Here is a 17,641-nt window from a genome sequence, read left to right on the forward strand (position 1 = left end):
GACAGGATGTTGGTTGTCACGATGGACAGGTCCAGCCATACGGCAGAATTACTCACCTAATACTCCAACGGGTAGGAATGGGGGGGGCACAGTGGGCCCCGCAAGATACTCTTGCACCAGAGCCCCCGCTGAGTCCTCCACTGCGAGAGACACACCTAGTGTGCTGCGGCCAACCACACAGTCCACCGACAAGGCCCAGAGATCAAGTGGGGCTGTTTGGGTGGTTCTCTCCTGGCGTGGCTCTCTTCCCCCCTCCTCCCCCTCCACCGCTTGCCCCTCGCCCCTGTCCGGTTCCCTCAGGCCTGCCTTCTCGTTCTGGAAACGGAGCACTGCTGTGTGGGGCTCCTTTTTCCAGTGCTGCATCTGATCCGCCCGCATGGCGATGCTGCCTTTGACCCGGGGGTCTCAGAGGGATGCCATTTGGTACGGCACTTCATGGCGCAGAGGATGCAAGTGCTTGGCCATGCATGCCTGCATCCTCCTCACAAAGTCCCTGACCCTGAGGAGCAGCTCTTTCTCATGCTCGAGCTCCTTGGCCAGGAACTGGTCGAGCCCGTGGATCAGGGGGATGACCCGACCCAGGCTGGCCTCGTAGGAGCACAAAAGCTCAGTGGCCTCCTTAAAGGGTTTCAGCATCTGGGAAATCTGGGCAAGGACTCTCCATTCCATGGAGCTGAGAGCGGAACCACAAGTGACACCTGACACAGGTTGGACACTTGTCAGCTTCCCTCAAGTTTTGGTGGGAAATGTAGGCATCCTGGTCTTGCAGCTTGGCTCTCTGACTGCTGTCCAATGGACTTTTCAACTGTCACTTGTCCAACATTCCGCCAAGCTGCCTACATTTCCCATCAAAACTTGAGGGAAGCTGGCAAGTGTCCAACCTGTGTCAGGCGTCACTTGTGGTTCCGCTCTGAGGCTCAGCTCCTCTCCCCTCCTCAGAACGTCCATAGATGACAGGATGACTTACAATGGGCCCTTCTCCTCCACCACACAACATATCATATTGTAGGTGGAGTTCCAGCAGGTGGGCAGGTCCTGAAAGAGTTTGTGCTGGGGGTCCCCCCCCACCTCTGGAACAGCTCACAGGAACAGTTGATGCTGCGGGAGAAGTGGGAAGAGATGCGACAGCAGCTGTCCAGCAGACTGTACGTCCACAACGTTCCCTCGTCCCAGCTGTCCCTCGGCTTGCTCCCCAGCCCGAGCACATCCCTCATCACCAGGTGCCACTTGTGCACCGTGCACACCAGGCCAGGGAGGGGTGCCTCTTTTACGGCTGCCAACATGTTGCTTCCTGCAGCCGTCACCAGGAAGCCACGGACAATCCCTTCCCCCCTGGCCGTCCACTCCCTCAGTGCAGCCTTTACGGTGGTGGCGATGTTCTTCCCAGTATGGACATCGTCCATCCCTTGGGCCTGGAGAAGAACTACCCTGTAGCCCGGTGTCAAGCATGGCACCTTTTTCAGGATTCTTGGCCTAGGGCAGCGGAGGTCCTCTGGTTGCCACCAACAGGCGGTGATGGCAAGGTACCTGTGATGGCAGCTGCTCCAGAGGTCGGCCATGAAGTGAACTGTACGGCCTTTGGTGACTTACAGCTCCCTGAGCACGTCTCGCACAGACTGGTAGAGGGCAGGCAGGACTCGACGCCCAATGGTGCACCGTGACAGCATGGAGAACCATGGGCCAAACTGCTGAAGCAGCCTTTGGAAGCCCACACCCTTCACAACAGATAGGAGGAATCTTTGCAGGGCAATCGTCTGCCACGACACAAATGCTCTCCTCCTGAGCCCTTGACCTTACCCTTTTCAACGGCACTATCCCTGACCCCGATGGAACAACCTCCCCAAAGGCGGCCAGCCTGACCATTCCGCTCCCACCAGCAGCACCTCCAGAACAAGGCTTCTTGCTTGGGGTGGATTCCGATGACCCTCCCATTGATCCCAGCTCAGAGGAGCTGGTGGCCCCGTCTCCCCTCGCTGGATGCTTTGCTGGCTGAGGATGGAGACCACTGGCTCGGGTGGTGCGTCTTCAGGTGCCTAGTCAGGACTGTCAATGACAGGTGGTTCAGGTCATTGCCCCTATGCGCCAGGCCATCACAGACATGGCACCGCACCACACAGGGGTCATTCGGAAGGGCCCAAAAGTGCCTCCATACAGAGAGTTTGAACCATGGCCCACTAACTGTTCCAGGGGAAGGAGGACGAAGGATTACTGGCCATACTATGGAGCTGGCAATGTAAGACGGAGTGAAAGGTGGACTGCAGGCAGGGACAGAAGTGGGAGTTTGGGATGGGGACGGGATGGATGTTTCATCGAACCCCAACCATTCCTCCATGGATCCCTCACCTTCCTCCTCCTCAAACAGTTCCTTTTCCTCTGGTGGCAAGAGCTCTTCAGCCTCCTCCACAGTCCCCACAGGTAAATTCTGGGTAGCAGGAGTCTCTGCTGCCCCAGAGCCCTGCCCAGTACTGCTTCCCATGGGGCAACCAGGACAATCTTTGCACTTCCCCCTACGACCACCCTTGGCTCCCGCCCGAAGCCTCATTGTGCCAGCAAATAAGAATTAAGGAGGAAAGAAAAGAAGAGAACACTGTGAGCCCTCAGCCGAGGCGCCCTCTGAGCTTGGCCCCAGGGCTTGACAGCAGCCCTGGAATCAGAGGGAGGGGGCTGAGCCCTAGCCCAGCACTCCCAGATATTTGCTCAGATTAGGCACTGATAATAATGTGAGCCCTCAGCCAAGGTGCCCACTGAGCTTGGCCCCAGGACTTGGCAGCAGCCCTGGAATCAGAGGGAAGGGGCTAGAGCCCTAGACCAACACTACCAGAAACCTGACCAGATCAAGCAATAATAATCAGGGTGAGCCCTCAGCCGAGGTGCCCACTGAGCTTGGCCTCAGGGCCTTGCAGCAGCCCTGGAACCAGAAGGGATAGATCCCTATCTCACCCACCAAACACGGAAAAAAATCCCAGCTCCAATGCACTCTCCCTATCTCTCTCCCAAAAGGCTACCAACAGCTCTGTCCCACTCCACTGCCTGCTGAAACTGAAAGCCAGCCTGGGAGCACAATGCCTTTTATAACCAGAGGTCCCATAGAGCAACACAGGAGGTCTGTGCTTGGCAGTCGGAACTGCCTAACAGGGTTTGCAGAGATGAGATTGGAGTTCCCATGGCCACAGAACACCCCTCCCCCTCCCTGGTCTCTGGTCCCATGTAACCAATTGTAACCAATTTGGAGCGCCACACTTGGAAGGAAGACCTACCCATCAAGCTAAGTTTGGCTTAGATTGGGGTTTCCAGGGCGACAGAAGGAGTGCAGACAGAGTTCAAGCAGTCCTTGTCTCTGTTGCCAAGGGAATTGATAGAAGGCGCCTGACTGTCTTCACGAACAGTGGACAAACGCAACGAATGAGGCTTGTGACGACCACTTGTTCGCCTAGAATGGGGTCTCACGAATAGCTTGTTCATGAACCGCTGATCGGGCTGTTCGTGGCTTTTTTGCGTTCGTAATGCTGTTCGTGCCCATGTCTAGTTGTTACCCCAACATCAACCATCTGAGTCCAATGAATTAGGAATGATTTAAACCAGAGCGAGGTACACCCTCGAAATCTACTTCTGCCACCAAGCTTCTTAACAGGATGGCATGATCTACTGCACTGTGTCCCAGTTTGTGGGTTGGGACTCAGAAATGGGTCACAAAGCCGCTGAAGGTGGGTCACAGGCCAGCCCTCCCTAATGACCACCCCTGCCCTTTGCATTGCTCTTTCTCTCCTCATCCTCTATGCCAGCTTTGCACATTCTCCTCCACCATCCTTTGCAACAATAATTGGGAGGGGAGCCATTTGGCAACTAGTAAATTTACAGGTATACTCATTTTCATATGCAGAATAAACCTATGCAGGAAAATAATCATTTGTGAAGTGAATCCTATAAGTACCAACTTTGATGCTTATTTTGAGGCAAGACTTTGATGTTTAATTTGGAAACTATGACTTGACCCTTGAAGCAGCATCTTCCCTGTTGCAATTAGTTGGTATTTTTTCTTCACTGCATATGCACGTTGATTGATCAAGTACTATGAGTCCTGATGATTACTAGTGTGAGTTTCTTGGAATCATAAAGGGGACTAGAGGAAGTAATAATCTTTGATTTATATACCACCCTTCAGGACAACTTAACACCCACTCAGAGCAGTTTACAAAGTACGTTATTATTATCCCCACAACAATCCCCCTGTGAGGTGGGTGGGGCTGAGAGCTCCAGAGAGCTGCGACAAGGTCACCAGCTGGCTTGAAACGGAGGGGTGGGAAATCAAACTCAGTACTAGAGATCACAGCATTGCCACTGTTAACTGCTACACCAAGCTGGCGAAGAGGAGGGTGGGCACCAGCTGGTGTGCAGCCTTCTTATGGGAAGGCTGTGTACTTCAGAGTGCTGCTTGCCCGGGGTTCATGGTAGGATGTGATAGTTGTTGGTTTCTCAAAAACTGGAGTGTTTCTCTGCTGTTTAATAGGCCAGAATTGCTTAGGCTATGTTTTGTGTCACTTCACCTCTGTATTAGGCCCCTACTTGTTTTAAAGCTTTGCAAATTTTCGTGTATAGACCTGGGCTGATTCTGCACACGTTGGATAATGCACTCCCAATCCTTTATAATGTGGAATGGATTTTTTCGTGTGTGGAACAAGAAATCCACTTCAAACGATTGAGAAAGTGCATTGAAAGTGCATTAGCCAACGTGTGCGGAATCAATCCTGGTTAACTTGTTTATTAAAATGTATTTATATCATTTATAAATTGATATAAATTTTCACTGAGACTCAAGGCGGATTACGCAGTGTGAGATCAGTAGAGTCAATTTCCATAAACAATGCCATCCTCCTATATAAAAGGCAACCCATGTGCCTGATCACCCACTCCGTATCCCCGTGCAGGCGCAGTACCCAGGGATAAGAAGCCAGTCAGGGGCAAAATGTTTTGCCTCCCTGCCGCCTCCGCAGGGCTTCCAGGGGCCCGGAAAGGCTCGGCCTTGAGAGGGCCGCACACAAGGGAGGCCGGAGCCCCCAAGACCTCTTCCCCGACCCCCCCCCCCCCCTCGACTGACGCCGCAGGGGAAGAGAAAGCGCTGCCAGGGCTCCTTGTGTTGTCCCCCACGATGGGCCTTATTGCTGGCAGGGTGAATAGATACAATTTTAGCATTAGCAAGAATCCAACGCGGAGTTGAAGAAATGCTGAACCAGGACAGAAGCCACTGCAGGGCTGACGCTAGACTCACAAGGAGCCTCTCAGGTAGCGGGCAAGGCTGGCGACGTAGCGGGGAAGCCTTCGGTCCCGGACTCATTAGCGAGGCCTCCGAGAGCCCCCACGAGTCGGTTTGGCGGGAGGCGAGGCGAGCGGGGGCTCCGGCGACCGCCCCAGGCAGGCCCCAGCGGCAGCAGGGGGGAGCCGAGGGAAGGCGCCCCTCTGAGCGAGGGCAGCGGCGCCCCGCGGGGATGCTCGGCCTGCGCCCGGCGCCCACCTCCAGCCGCCGAGGCCCCGCCGCAGCCCCGCCGGGCCCGCGCAACGCCCTTCCCTCCTGCGCGGGGAGGCGAGAGGGCCGGGCCGGGCCGGGCCTGGCCTTGCCCGGCGGAAGCCCCTCCCTGCCTGCCTGAGCCGCGGCCATGGCGGGCGAGGAGGCCATGGACTACTCGGTGCACGAGGCCTGGAACGAGGCCACCAACGTCTACCTGCTGGCCGTGCTGGCCAGCCTGGCCCTGCTGGTCTACGCGCGCCGGTGAGGAAGGGCCGCGGGGCGGGCGAGGCGAGCGGAGGGCCGGGCGGGGCCGGGCCGCCGCCCCCTCCTCAGCCCGGCCTCCCTCACGGCGGAGGGAGGGAGGGAAGGAGGGGGGCGCAGGCAGGCCGCGGCCGGCGGGCCGGAGGCAGAGCGAGGCGCGCCGCGGCGGGTGGTTCGGCGGGGGCCGCGGTCGCCTCCGCAGAAGGCCGGAGCAGGAGGAGGCGCGCCTCGCCCGGCCGCCCCCTCCGCGCCTCTCTCGCCGCCGCCCGCCCGCCCGCCGGGGCTTGAGCTCCGCGTCCGGCCCAGGGGGCTTCGGGGACGCTGGGCACGGAATGGCCGTTCAGCCACCTGAGGGGCCTTCGCTGCCGAGGCCTGCCTGCCGGCGCTTGCGACGCCGCCAGACCTCCCGCGCCGGCCTTCCCCGGCCCCAGGGCGGCCCCCTCGGGCTCTGCGTGCGCGCAGCCTCCGCCCTTGCCCTGTCCCTCCAGCCCCGACGGGCACGAAGCGGGGACCCGCTCGCGGTATCTGGCAAGGGGGGCCCGCGGCTTTATTTTTTTTACCGCTGCAAACGCAGCTGCTCCTTGGGAACGCGCGAGAGGGTGCGCGCCCTGCCGCAGAAGGGCCGCTGGACTGACGCTCATCCCAGGAAATGTAACCAGTACATGGCTGAAAATCTCTTGACAGCATGCGACCAAATCTCTCCAAATTCAGAAGCTAACATCCGAAATCCAGATGCGTTCCAACTTTTGGGTCTTCATTTATGGTCCTTCTGCAGGGGTTTTCTTGGTACAGAGATAAAACAATTGCTGGAAAATCAACATCAAATAAATATATTGAAACAGTGTCCAGGGGGCTTGCGAGCATAATAGTTTAAAATGAGTAGTGAAAAATAACAGAATTTCTGTGTTTCTTAACCAGCTAATGTTATTTCGAGGTGGAAACCTAAGGACGGTTTCCTGAGAGTAAGCTCCATTGAATAGACTGAGTAGTTGAATGAACAGTACAGGAAGGCGCCTGTATAATGGAATCGTCCATTGCCATTAGTATTGTGGGTATCACAATGCTTTTACGGCATTGTCTTTAGTTTGTAACCCAATTTCTGTATTGTTTTAGTGTACCTTCCCTTACATAGTTTGGTGTTCACCTTCTCTAATTCTCTTAATATTCGTCCTGTTGCACTATCACCTGTTGCTTTACATTTGATCACACTGTTTATGTCTTGTAATTTTTTCATTTTATTAAAACATTAATCCGCCTTGAGCTTCAGTGAGAAAGGTGGACTATAAATGAAGTAATAAAATACAAAAAAATTAAAATAAATTCTGATTTGGGTTGTCTAGGGTTGCTCTCTTATTTGCAATAAGCATCATATGGTAAATAACTTTTATTTATTATTTAAGATAGATCCTGAAGATTTCCAAAATACCATATGGCAAAACAACATAGAAGGAAAATGCCTACTCAGAGTCCCTGGATCTTTTTTATGATATGTCAGTGGATTGTAATAAATTGCTTTGAGAAAAAGCAGTTATACAGAAAAACCCTGCTTCTGGCCGAGTCACTTTGCGCCACAGGATAGACTGCCCACCTATTCAGCAGTGAACCCACTTGTGACTGAAATATGCCTTTGTCTGGGTTTGTTTTGCTTATAATTTCAGAAATAAAAGGAAGATCATGAGAATTTTTACACTGCCTCCAACTGTAGAGATACCATCCGAGCCAAACTTTTATGACAGTGTGAAAAAAATTCGTCTTCGACAGCAGTTAGAGATGTACTCAATTGGTAAGTGCATGTTTGTTCTTGAAGGCCTGAAAGATTGAGGCAAATTGCATATTTTAAAATAAAATACAATTTGCAGTTAAGCATTGTATGTCATAGACCATCCAGGGGTCATTTCGTAGAAAAAGAACTGGAGGAACTTATTAGCATAACTCATTTACATATGCCATGCCCCTTGACATCATCAGAAGTGTGTCATTAGCATAACTGATTTGCATATGCCACACCCCCTGACATCACCTATCCTGGCTGTTTTGGACCCAATCCTGGTCATTCAGGGCTGAAATTGGGCCCAAAAGGGCTGAAAATGGCTGAAAAGGGGCCCAAAATGGTCAGGACTGGGCCACAGCTGAGCAGGAGAGTGATCCACCACCTGTCAAGAGGCCCGATCCAGGCCGTTTCGGCCCCAATCCAGGCCAAAATGGGCCCAAATGGCCGAGAAGTGGGCAAGGCCACCTGGCATGTGACCTCTTTGGGGAACTGCCGGAACTGCGTTCCTGCGCGTTCCCCCTCGAAATGAGCCCTGGACTCATCCTAGAATCTAAGGATAGTAGTGTCTAAAGTCACTGTAGCACAAATTTAGGCTGTCCCATGGAGGGAAAGTTCTGAATGTAAAGTGGACCTTGCAACTTCAACAGCACATTACGAAGAGATGCGGGTAGGATAAACGTCGTAGTGTAGAACAGCAGTGTACAGAAAGGTGATGCTGGTGGGTAGGTAATGAAGAGCGTGAGGGTATTCCAGAGTTTCCCTTTGGTTTGCTGCATTGTTGAATCTTGACACATACAGACGGTTGGATGCAACTCACAGCCAGCAGAGCCAAGCTAGCAAAGCCGGACTTCTCCGTACCCCACCCCTCTCCTGCTGCTACCCTCTGAGCCATTCAGAGTTCTGGTGGTGGTCAGGGGGCCCTAACGATCAATGTGGGGTCACAGTACATGTCTGCAGTGGCTGTGGAGAATTGGCCAAAAACTGCCCTTCCCTCCTCCGGAAAAGGAACCAAATGGTTCCTTTGAAGGCAGGCCTGTTGGTCTAGTACGCAAAAGCTCTGAGCCTGTTCCCACGCTCCATACTTGGCAAACTTCTAGAGCATCTAGGTTCTCTGTTGTCTGTTTGCTATATTCATGGGGCAATCTGTTCTCTTTGTTACCATATTCCAGGAAATGGGAGTTCAGTCAGGAGTAGAAGCTGGGTTTCGGCGTGTGTCTACCTCTCTTCAGATAGCAGGCATTCTGTTAATGATAAATAGAACTTGCCAAAGTGAAATACAAGCAGAAGATTTGTTCTAAGCCAAGCTCTGAAAATTAGACCAGAACTCAACAGACATCTTCTGTTAACTGAGGGCTTGAATGTATTTTGTGTGGAAATAAGCTCCACTGAATAGACCGGCTTAAGATTGCTCTTTTAGTCATACATTGGTAGGCCAAAGCTAGTCTGCAAAACACAAGTGGCAGAATTGCGCTTCTTGCACAGCAGATTATATTTGCAGTCATAGTGTACAGCTTGATAAACAGGTTCTAATACAACTTTTCAATTTATTTATAACTAATATACTAATAGTAATTAGTACATTACTTGGGCTTATACCTATTGATGTAATTACTAAAAATAACTAAGTGAGGTAGGTGTTTTTGTTAATAAAAAATGGACATTTAGCACTTGTACTCTGAGGCTAATTTTTGTTCCAGACTTTGTGAATTGACAACAATTTCTCGAGCTGTAAAAGTTGTCCTTCAACTTGTTACCTAGCAGATCAAAATCTGCTTGCACTGAAACATTTGTTACTATTAAAATAACTCCATGGTATTTACTGCAAGGGGACAGTTGAATGTAAATCTTTTTTTTTTCCTAGCAAGAAAGTATGACCAGCAACAACAGCCACAGAAGCAGACTGACAGTGTACAGCTTTTAGTAGAATGAAGTCTTGTACCAGTGGAGTCAAGAAATGGAGCTGGAGGTGACTGGGCAATTGGAATAGGATCATTTTCCATGCAACTTGAATGGTATATGGTTCCTCTTCTAAAAATAATCCTATACACCATTTTGGATGGTTGACCCTGCATAAACATGCGTAGAAGGAAGCCTCAGAAATGAAAGTCTAGCTCATTGTTCACCTGCTCTTCTGTTTATCTTACAAATTATTTCCGGGAAAACCAGAAACTTGCAGGAGCATTAAGATTTCATTGTGGGGATCACAGCCTGTTCCAACTGGTGGTTTCTTAATTGGAGGGTTGGGAAAGGTTTATGGTACCTTGTAATAAACGAGCTGGGTAGTGAACAGAACTTTATATAGAGAACCTCACAATAATGATAGTGTCTCCTATTTAGGTCATCTACTTTATAGAAAGGTGTGAGGGCTTTGGGAGGTGTGGTTCTTCCCTGTTTTACCGAAGTTCATGCTAGTTTGCTGTGCCTCCCTTACTCGCTTCTTGCAAGAGCGGCTGGTGACGTAAACCAGAACGCTCGCTTTGGTACCTTGGAACAGAGGATGACGCAGGAGTACTTGGCTTTTTGGTTTTTCAGAGTTTTTTTTTTGTTTTTCTGTTTCATGTTAAATTGTATGGATTTTTTTAAAAGATCAATCAGAAATATATATGATATATGATTACTTGCGGGTATAAATTCAGTGAAGTTAGTGTGCCAGCGTATTTGTAGGTTACAGTGCTATTAATTTAAGAGAAATGCCCTTGTGGGTAAATATTTAGCAAAGCTATAAATCTGTATGGAGGACAACTTTCCCCCTAGGCTTCTAAATGGTCCTTCAAAGGAGGGCTGTTACCAAGAAGGCCATGCAGGGAAATAAGTATGATAAATTTTGAATGTACCGTGAGAGCTTGACAGACACCGCAGCAGTGGTCAGAGGTAGCTTATAAATAAATATTACACACAACTTAAAATTATTTTGGTGAAATAACAAATGACAAGAACAATTTATATGTAGGAATTTATAAGTATTTTGAAGAAATGTGACATTTGTTTTACTTGGACATCTTTGAATATTTTAATGTGACATGTTGCACTGCAAGCATGATGGGGTGCCTCCAGTGCTGGCTTAAAATAAGGGGCCAGTTGATACATTTTGGCCTAGCAGTTATTGTCGATTTTGACACCTAGTGTTGCTTTCATTTATGGACAGCTTTTCCAGAATAGCATCCTGTACTTAAACTGTTGTGGGGAAGGAATGTGTTAAAAATACATTAAAACATTGTAATGTGTTGGAATAATAAATTCCATGATACTGTCCAACTCTGTTATTTTTTTTTCCGTCTTGTAAAGAGGTAAAATATTCACATTCTCTTCTTGGGTTTTAATGCTTTTTTGTATTGGTTACTTTGCCTTTTTTCTGTTGTATTATGTCCTATCTTTCTATTCCTTCAATAAACTTAAAAAAAAAAACCTTTCTGAGCACAGCTGCGATCCCTAGCTTTTAAATATATTTCTGTTAGTGCTTGTAGTACTTGAGCTGAAGTCATGATGTGGTGTTGTTATATATTGCTAACTATGAAGCTGCAGGCCAGTTGAAGAGCGGGGGGTGGGAGGGCATTGCCTTCTGCTCCATGCCTGATCCCAGCCAGGTGAAGAGGGGGCAGGCATTGCCTCCTGCTTCATGCCTGATCCCAACCGGGTGAAGGCGGGGGGGGGGGGCGGCATTGCCACCTGTTCCACTTCTGATCCCGGACAGTGAAGGGGCGGGCATTGCCTCCTGCTCTGTGCCTGATCCCGGCTGGGTAAAGGTGGGGGGCGGGTGGGCATTGCTGCTTGCTCCTCACCTGATCCCGGCCAAGTGAAGGGGGGTGGGCATTGCTCTGCTACTGATCCCAGGGGATCTCCCGTGTGGTATTATGTCTTCACAATTGTTTTAATAAAGGATATATTAATTGAGTACTGTTTCACAAATTTGTTTATACAGAGTAAGGGATGTAATAAACAATTTGTATATTCTTTTGTTTCTCTTGACACAACCATATACTACACCATATATTGCAACCTCCCTAGACCTCAATTATACAGGCATCTTATGCGTTCTAAAAACAATTCATTAAAGTGTCCCGTGCTCAAAGTGCTATCATGGATGTTATTAAAGTGCAATTGCTTTTGGCATCCTATGACACTATTTCTCATATAGAACTCGATTTGCCTTGCATACAGGTACAATACAGGTACAGTATAAGGGTAATTCCAGACACTGTGAATGTCACAGATCAAAAAGACCTATAATCATAGGTACACGTAGTTGGTTCTGTGACTGCATTCTCTAACGGACGGTCCAGATCCTTGTAAGGTCCGTTTCCAAGCTTCTTTCTCAAAGAGCACAGATGTCAAGGTTTCATCATAGTTAACCTTCCATATCCCTCTTTGATTTGTCAATTACTTCCATTCCATGATCACTTCCCATCATCTTTACTCCATCAACCAAATCTTCCTTGTTGTTTAATATCAAGTCCAGTATGGCAAAGCCCCTCATCGCTTCCTCCACCATTTCAGAAAGGAAGTTGTTGGCCACCTCCTCTACAACACTTCCTGCTCTTGAATACCTCATAGCCATCCACTGTTGTATTCCAGTCTTGGGAATCACCCAACAAAGTCTCTGTAATGTCTACTATGTCATCTCTTTCCATCTGCATTGGTAGATCAAGTTCCTCCTTCTTATTGTCCAATCTTTGGGCATTGTTATATAGGCCCTGGAAGCCTTGCAGCATTCCCCCTCCTTGACCTGGCCTTCCCAGGTAGGCCTCTGCTAGTTGCTCTTCTCTTTCCCTGGAATTCCTATGCCAGGTGTCTCCATTCCCCTGCGATGTCAGTTTAAAGCCCTCCCAAGGAATCTCCCCAAGTCCCTCTTCCCTGTCCTTGATAGGTGGAGCCCATTGCATGCAAGCAGGCACCAGCTTCAATAAAACATAGGCCACGGTCCCAGAATCCAATCGCTCCTGCCGGCACCACGAACGCAGCCAGCGGTTCACCTCCATAATCTTCGGTTCCTTTCTCTGACATGCAGGATCACTTGTGCCCCCATTCTTTTCAGTTGCCTCCTGAGGGTTTCTATACAGTCAGGGGCGTTTGCCGACAGGAAGATGTCACGGTTCCTGAAGCTTTAGAGGTCAGTGTTCCTGGCCCCACGGACAGCCAGGCAGGACTGTGTGCAACTGGCCCAGGCAGACGGGTTACTCCCTGGCTGAACCCTGCAGTGGCCAGGGCAGAGGACCCAGAGGGGGGAACTAGCAGCCATAGGCAAGCGGGAGCTGGCTGGGCCACAGGATGGTGGTTGGTCTTGGGAGCTGTGCAGGAAAGTGCAACCTGCGCAGTCCTGGCGTCTCCCCCCTGATCACGTGGAGAAAAGATGCCACCTGGCCCTGGCTGGGGGTGGGTGGGGGTGGGGAGGCTCACAATGTACTTTAGGGTTGTTCATCTCTGAGCAGAGATGCTGAGAGCTTCGTCCTGAACCTGTTTAGCAGGTCAACATTCTGTTCTCAGCAAAACCGAACCACCAGAGGGAAGAGGCCCTACAACCAAGGGGGAGGGGGAGGGGGAGAGAAATAAGGACCTCCAAATGAAGGCACACAACCCACCCGCGGACTCCTGGCCACCCTACCCCCAGCCCTGGAAGCCCTGCGTGGCAGGAGAGCGTGGCCATTAAATTTAATTGTCTGAGGGAGGAAAATCCACTATAGCTGGGATGGCTTTCACTATTGTTTGAATTGCTTTTTGTTGTTTATTCCCCAAACGCTTGTGTGATTTTTATATGCTTTTTTTTACCTGCAGTTCAGTAATTTCCCACGTGCAGTATTTTATATTGGTTTTTCAATCTTCCTGCATTTTCTCTTGTTTTATATGTTCAATAAAGATTAAAGCTCAAGTACTATCTCCCTTCCTGTCTAGTATTTGAAGTCTGAGATGTGGTCCAAGATACCTTGATGCGGAGGTTGGGAACACTTTGTGGGGCATTAATAGCCCAGCTGGTGGGCCCAGCCCGGGAGGTCAGGCTGCCCCCAGCTGCTACTGCCCAGGCCGGATGACGGGCTCCGGGGGAGAGAAATCCGACCCCCCCCCCCCGAGGACTTCCACTCGGGCTCGAGCAGTCGCAGCTCATACTGGGGAAAGGGCTGCAGAGCTCTCCCATGTCTGCCAGGGAGCGCGCGCTAGTGCTGCCCTTCGCTTAGCCTCTTTCCAAAAACCAGCTGTTGACCGCAGTTTGGGACATGAGCCGCCAGCCAGCCCTGGACCGGAGGGGGGAGCGGATGTCCCCGGCGATGACTGGGCCATGGGAGGGGGGCGCGCTCGGCGTCCTCGCTGTAGCGGGCTCCGCTGGCTCCGCACCGAGACCCCTCAGCCTTGAGCCCCGCCACAACACTGGGGGGAGGGGGGCACCCTGTGGCTGCATAGGAGGCGGCTGGTTTAGCCCAGCCGGGGGTGGGGGGGGGGGTGGGGGGGGGTGGGGGGAGGCGGCAGCTGGAGCCGGGCAGCGGAGGGAGAAGCCGGTTGCTGGGGAGCCGGAGCCGCGGGAAGACGCTCTTCTCACCTTCAACAAGGAGCTCAAATGTCCTACGGGAACAACGGGGCGTGAAGGGGCGTCTGGGCCTTGTGCCTGGACGGCGTTCCGGGGGGGGGGTTCTCCTATTTTTGCCGGGCTGCGGTTCCCCAAGGGCAGGGCAGAAGCCCCGGCCGCAGGGGCTTCCAACCGGCTTCGACCACTTGCCTGAGGCCAGTAAGTGGAACCGTGTCCCCTTCCAAAGCCAGGGTTGCTTTACATTTTCTGTGTGGCCGCACTGACGAGTTTAGTTAAAGAAAAAAACAGCTGAATTGTATTAATTGTCAAAAGGTTTTTCCCTCAACTTAAACGTGTGTTGAGAGTCTGCGTCCTACGCCCCCCGGAGCCCCTACAGGAGAAGTCGCGCCTGCGGGTCCGGGGCGGCGCGAGCAGCTTCCCTCCCGGGAGGGCCGCAGGCTGCGCCGGGAGCTTGGCCCGCCCGCCTCTGTGCGCGCCCGGGCCCGTCGGAGCGGCCCTCGGAACAGCGTCCAGCCTCCGCAGGGCCCCGAGCGCCGCCTCGGTCCTCCCGCGGCCTCGCTTGGCCTCTCCGCCCCGCCGCAGCCCCGCGAGAGGGCGGCCGGGCCCGGGGCGTCCCTGGCGTCCAGCGCCCCCCGCCGGCCGGAGCGCCTCGTCCCCGGGGCCGGGCCGGGCCTGCCGCCGCCTCCTGCCCGCCCCCCGTCCCTGCACGCGCATCCGGGGCCTGCCGGCGCGGCGCGGCACAGCGCGTGGGGCCCGGAGCGGAGGCGGCGCTTCTCGCGCGGCTCCGGCGGTCACGGTGACCCGAAGTCACGCGGCGGCGACCGTTGCTCTCTGGCCGGCCGGCCCTGCTCGCCTGCCTGCTTGCCAGCGCCCGGCCCGGCCCGGCCCCGCGTGGCGCCGGCCTCCGCTCGGCAGGTAAGGCCAGGGCGGTGGCGGGGAGGGCCGGCCCAGCCCAGCCCAGCCCAGCCCGGGCGCCCTTGCCTGGCCGCGAGCGGGAGCCTCGGAGCGCGCCGAAGGACGGGCCTGGGGCGCCGGGCTTGGCGTGGGGCTCGCCCGACCCCCGAGGCCCGGCGGAGTCTTGCGGGCGGCTGTGCCTGGCCGGCGGGGCCGGAGGGAGAGTGGGGGGCGCTGCGGGGCGGCGGCGGAGGAGCTCCCCTTCCCGGCTGCCGGCCTCTTCGGCGCCCTGCCGCTTTCCGGGGCGCTGCTGAGAAAGCGGAGAGTTGCCGTTGGACTCTCGCGGTGGGCGCGGGAGAGGCGAGGCGGGCGAGCGCCGGAGCCGCGCGGTGCCTCGGGCCGGGTCGGACCTTGTGCTGCTGGCCCCTAAGGGAGCTGCCGCTTGGTGCCCATTTAGGGTCAGGCAGCTGCGGGTTCCCCGTGGCGGCCGCGGAGCGGAGCAGCGCGCAGGGGGAGCCTCCGCCGGGCCCGAGCCCCTGCGGCGCTCTTGTGGCTGCAGCAAGCCCCCGGGGCGGCCGCACGGCCCGCGTCTCATCTCGTTTGGGCTTCAACGCGTGTCAGATGTTGAGGGATCTTGCTTGGGCTGGCTGCTCGCCCTCTGGGTCACAATCCCCGATGCGTTTCTAAAAGTGTGCAGTTCCTGGGTGGCGCCTTGTCCCAAAAGCAGAGTGATCCTTGTCAGGCCAAGCAGCCTCCCAGGAACGAGGAGGTGGAGGAGGGCAGGGTGTGTCGAGCCTCGGGAGGCAAGCGTCCATGTGCCAGCGGGTGGGGGGGGAAACAATCCTGCTGCTTGTCTGTTCGGCGCCTTTCTGAGGGAGGGAAGAAAGAAGCCTGCTAGAGGTGTGGGGAGGGAGGAGTGCCGCGTGGGTTCCTGTGAGCATGAAGACATTGTTTCTACTTGAAGAATGCCAGAGTATTCTCTTCACAGTGAATTCTTTGGCTGTGTGTAATACACGTTGTGACTTCAGTTGTAGCTCACTTCTTTGAGTGGTGGTCTGTACATTCGCACTGAGACCTCTGCCAAGGGTTCACTTGATTTACATTAGGGCAGAGTGGCCAAGTATGCAGATGCCAAAATTATTCAGGATGGTGAGAACCAAGGTGAAGAGCAAAGCCAAGGCAAAGGCCCACAAGAGACAAGGCAACGGAAGCAAAGCCAAAAGCGAGTTGTATAAAAGGCAGAATAATACACTGTATCTGGAATATGCAATGTCAGATAACACCACACCTGGGAATAACGCAAGTAAATTGCACAAGAGTAAAACTACCAAAGGCAAGGAATGCTATCCACAAGAAATATAAACATACACAAATTGACAGTCAAAATTACAGTGTGGCCACATTTGGAATACTCTTTACAGTTGTAACTGCTGTGTCTCAAAAAAGATACTGCAGAGCTGGAGAAAGTGCAGGAGGCGGCAACCCAAATGATTAACGTGCTGGAATACTTGTCCTTTGAAGAAAGGCTGAAGAGTCAGGGACTCAGAAAAGAGATGATTAAGTGTGGTGAGCATGATAGAAGTTTATAAGGTAATGTCTGGGATGGAAAAAGTGGCTAGATAAAACTTTTTATTCCAGTTGATACAGTGATGGGCGCTAGCCCAGGTGGCATTAAATGAGGATGAAATGGTTTCATGCCCTGACCTGGATAGCCCAGGCAAGCCCAGTCTTGTCAGATCTCAGAAGTTCTGCAGTCAGTTAGTGATTGAATGGGAGACCTCCAGTGAAGTCCAGGGTTGCAGAGGCAGGCAACAGCAAACCACCTCTGTCAGTCCCTTGCCATGAAAACCCCACCAGGGGTTACCATAAGTCAGCGATGAAGCACTCCTCACAACTGCCAAATGGGTTCATGGTGGAGCTCCTAGCCATTAAAGGCACCAAACCTCTCAAAGCCGGTGCTAGGGGGGCGTCATTAGGGGAAGGCCTTTACCTGTGTGCCTTATTTGTTGGCTCCTCAGGGCGATTGGTTTGCCACTCTGTGATACAGGATGGATCATTGGTCTGATTCTGTAGGCCTGTTAACCTTTCTTCTTTGAAGGGAAGAAAAGAAAAAGCTGACCATTCAGGGACTCCTTCAGATGGAGAAATGTTACGACTTCCAAAGCACCACTGAACTAGTGGGCTATCTTTTTAATGCTTCCGTTATTTCCCCCCTGTTCAGAATCAGGTCTATGCAATAGATTGAAGTGTTTGTGCATTTGCGTATTAAATTGTGCTCATCTCATTCGGGGCACTTAGCCTTGCCCCTTCAAGGCCACAAGAAGGCAGCTATTTACTGTTTGTAATGGGGGGGAAACCTGGAGAGGAGCAATCACACACGTGTGTGGTTCACCATGAAATCTTGCTGCTGTGAAATGAAGACAAGCTTCTCAAAGTGTGGGAAAGTATTCTTCAGTCTTTTCTCTGGCTCTACATAGCTAAAGAAGAAGGGTTACGGAAGGTATATTCTTCAGTAAACTCAAGTCAAATGTACTATGGATGGCAAAAGGCTGAAGCTTTCCCTGTACAAACCTCTTTCAGGCAGCTATCCTATATGCACTTGCTCTAGAGTGCATCTTATTGAATATAGAAAGACTTGCTTCTGGTTAAACATGCATAGGATTGCAGTACTGCTTAGGACTGAAGTGTATTTTCTTGC

The 17,641-nt window shown here is 52.4% G+C and overlaps 2 protein-coding genes across 5 annotated transcripts in view; both read left to right on the forward strand.

Annotated features, from left to right (window-relative positions):
* The first annotated feature begins 5,430 nt into the window (after positions 1-5,430).
* SMIM19 (small integral membrane protein 19) lies at positions 5,431-11,426 on the forward strand. 2 transcript variants are annotated; one of them, XM_054992001.1, is made up of 3 exons: positions 5,431-5,764; positions 7,423-7,547; positions 9,397-11,426. In XM_054992001.1, exons 1-3 carry the CDS (start codon positions 5,652-5,654, stop codon positions 9,462-9,464), a joined length of 306 nt encoding a protein of 101 aa, XP_054847976.1. In that variant the 5' UTR covers positions 5,431-5,651; the 3' UTR covers positions 9,465-11,426. The 2 variants fall into 2 exon arrangements, with proteins under 2 accessions (XP_054847976.1, XP_054847975.1); XM_054992000.1 differs by lacking the exons at positions 5,431-5,764; positions 9,397-11,426 and adding an exon at positions 5,777-6,550 and having other exon boundaries at positions 7,423-7,500.
* Positions 11,427-14,024: 2,598 nt separating this feature from the next.
* Positions 14,025-17,641, forward strand: part of SLC20A2 (solute carrier family 20 member 2) — a 76,984-nt gene continuing 73,367 nt past the window's right edge. For 2 of the 3 annotated variants that reach the window (XM_054991026.1, XM_054991025.1), the window contains exon 1: positions 14,779-14,964. The gene's annotated coding sequence lies outside the window, so the exon portion shown is untranslated. Of the gene's footprint in view, positions 14,248-14,778; positions 14,965-17,641 lie in introns of those variants that run through there. The other variant, XM_054991029.1, reaches the window with a different exon arrangement.

The sequence above is a fragment of the Eublepharis macularius genome, chromosome 11, assembly GCF_028583425.1.
Source record: "Eublepharis macularius isolate TG4126 chromosome 11, MPM_Emac_v1.0, whole genome shotgun sequence".
NCBI classification, from domain to species: domain Eukaryota; kingdom Metazoa; phylum Chordata; class Lepidosauria; order Squamata; family Eublepharidae; genus Eublepharis; species Eublepharis macularius.

What these genes read in the sequence shown, in the direction of transcription:
- SMIM19 (XM_054992000.1), top strand. Translation starts at nt 6,097, where the DNA reads ATGGCCGTTCAGCCACCTGAGGGGCCTTCGCTGCCGAGGCCTGCCTGC. An exon ending in CTTCTGCAGGGGTTTTCTTG is followed by an intron (nt 6,551 to 7,422) that starts GTACAGAGATAA and finishes TTATAATTTCAG; the next exon opens with AAATAAAAGGAAGATCATGA.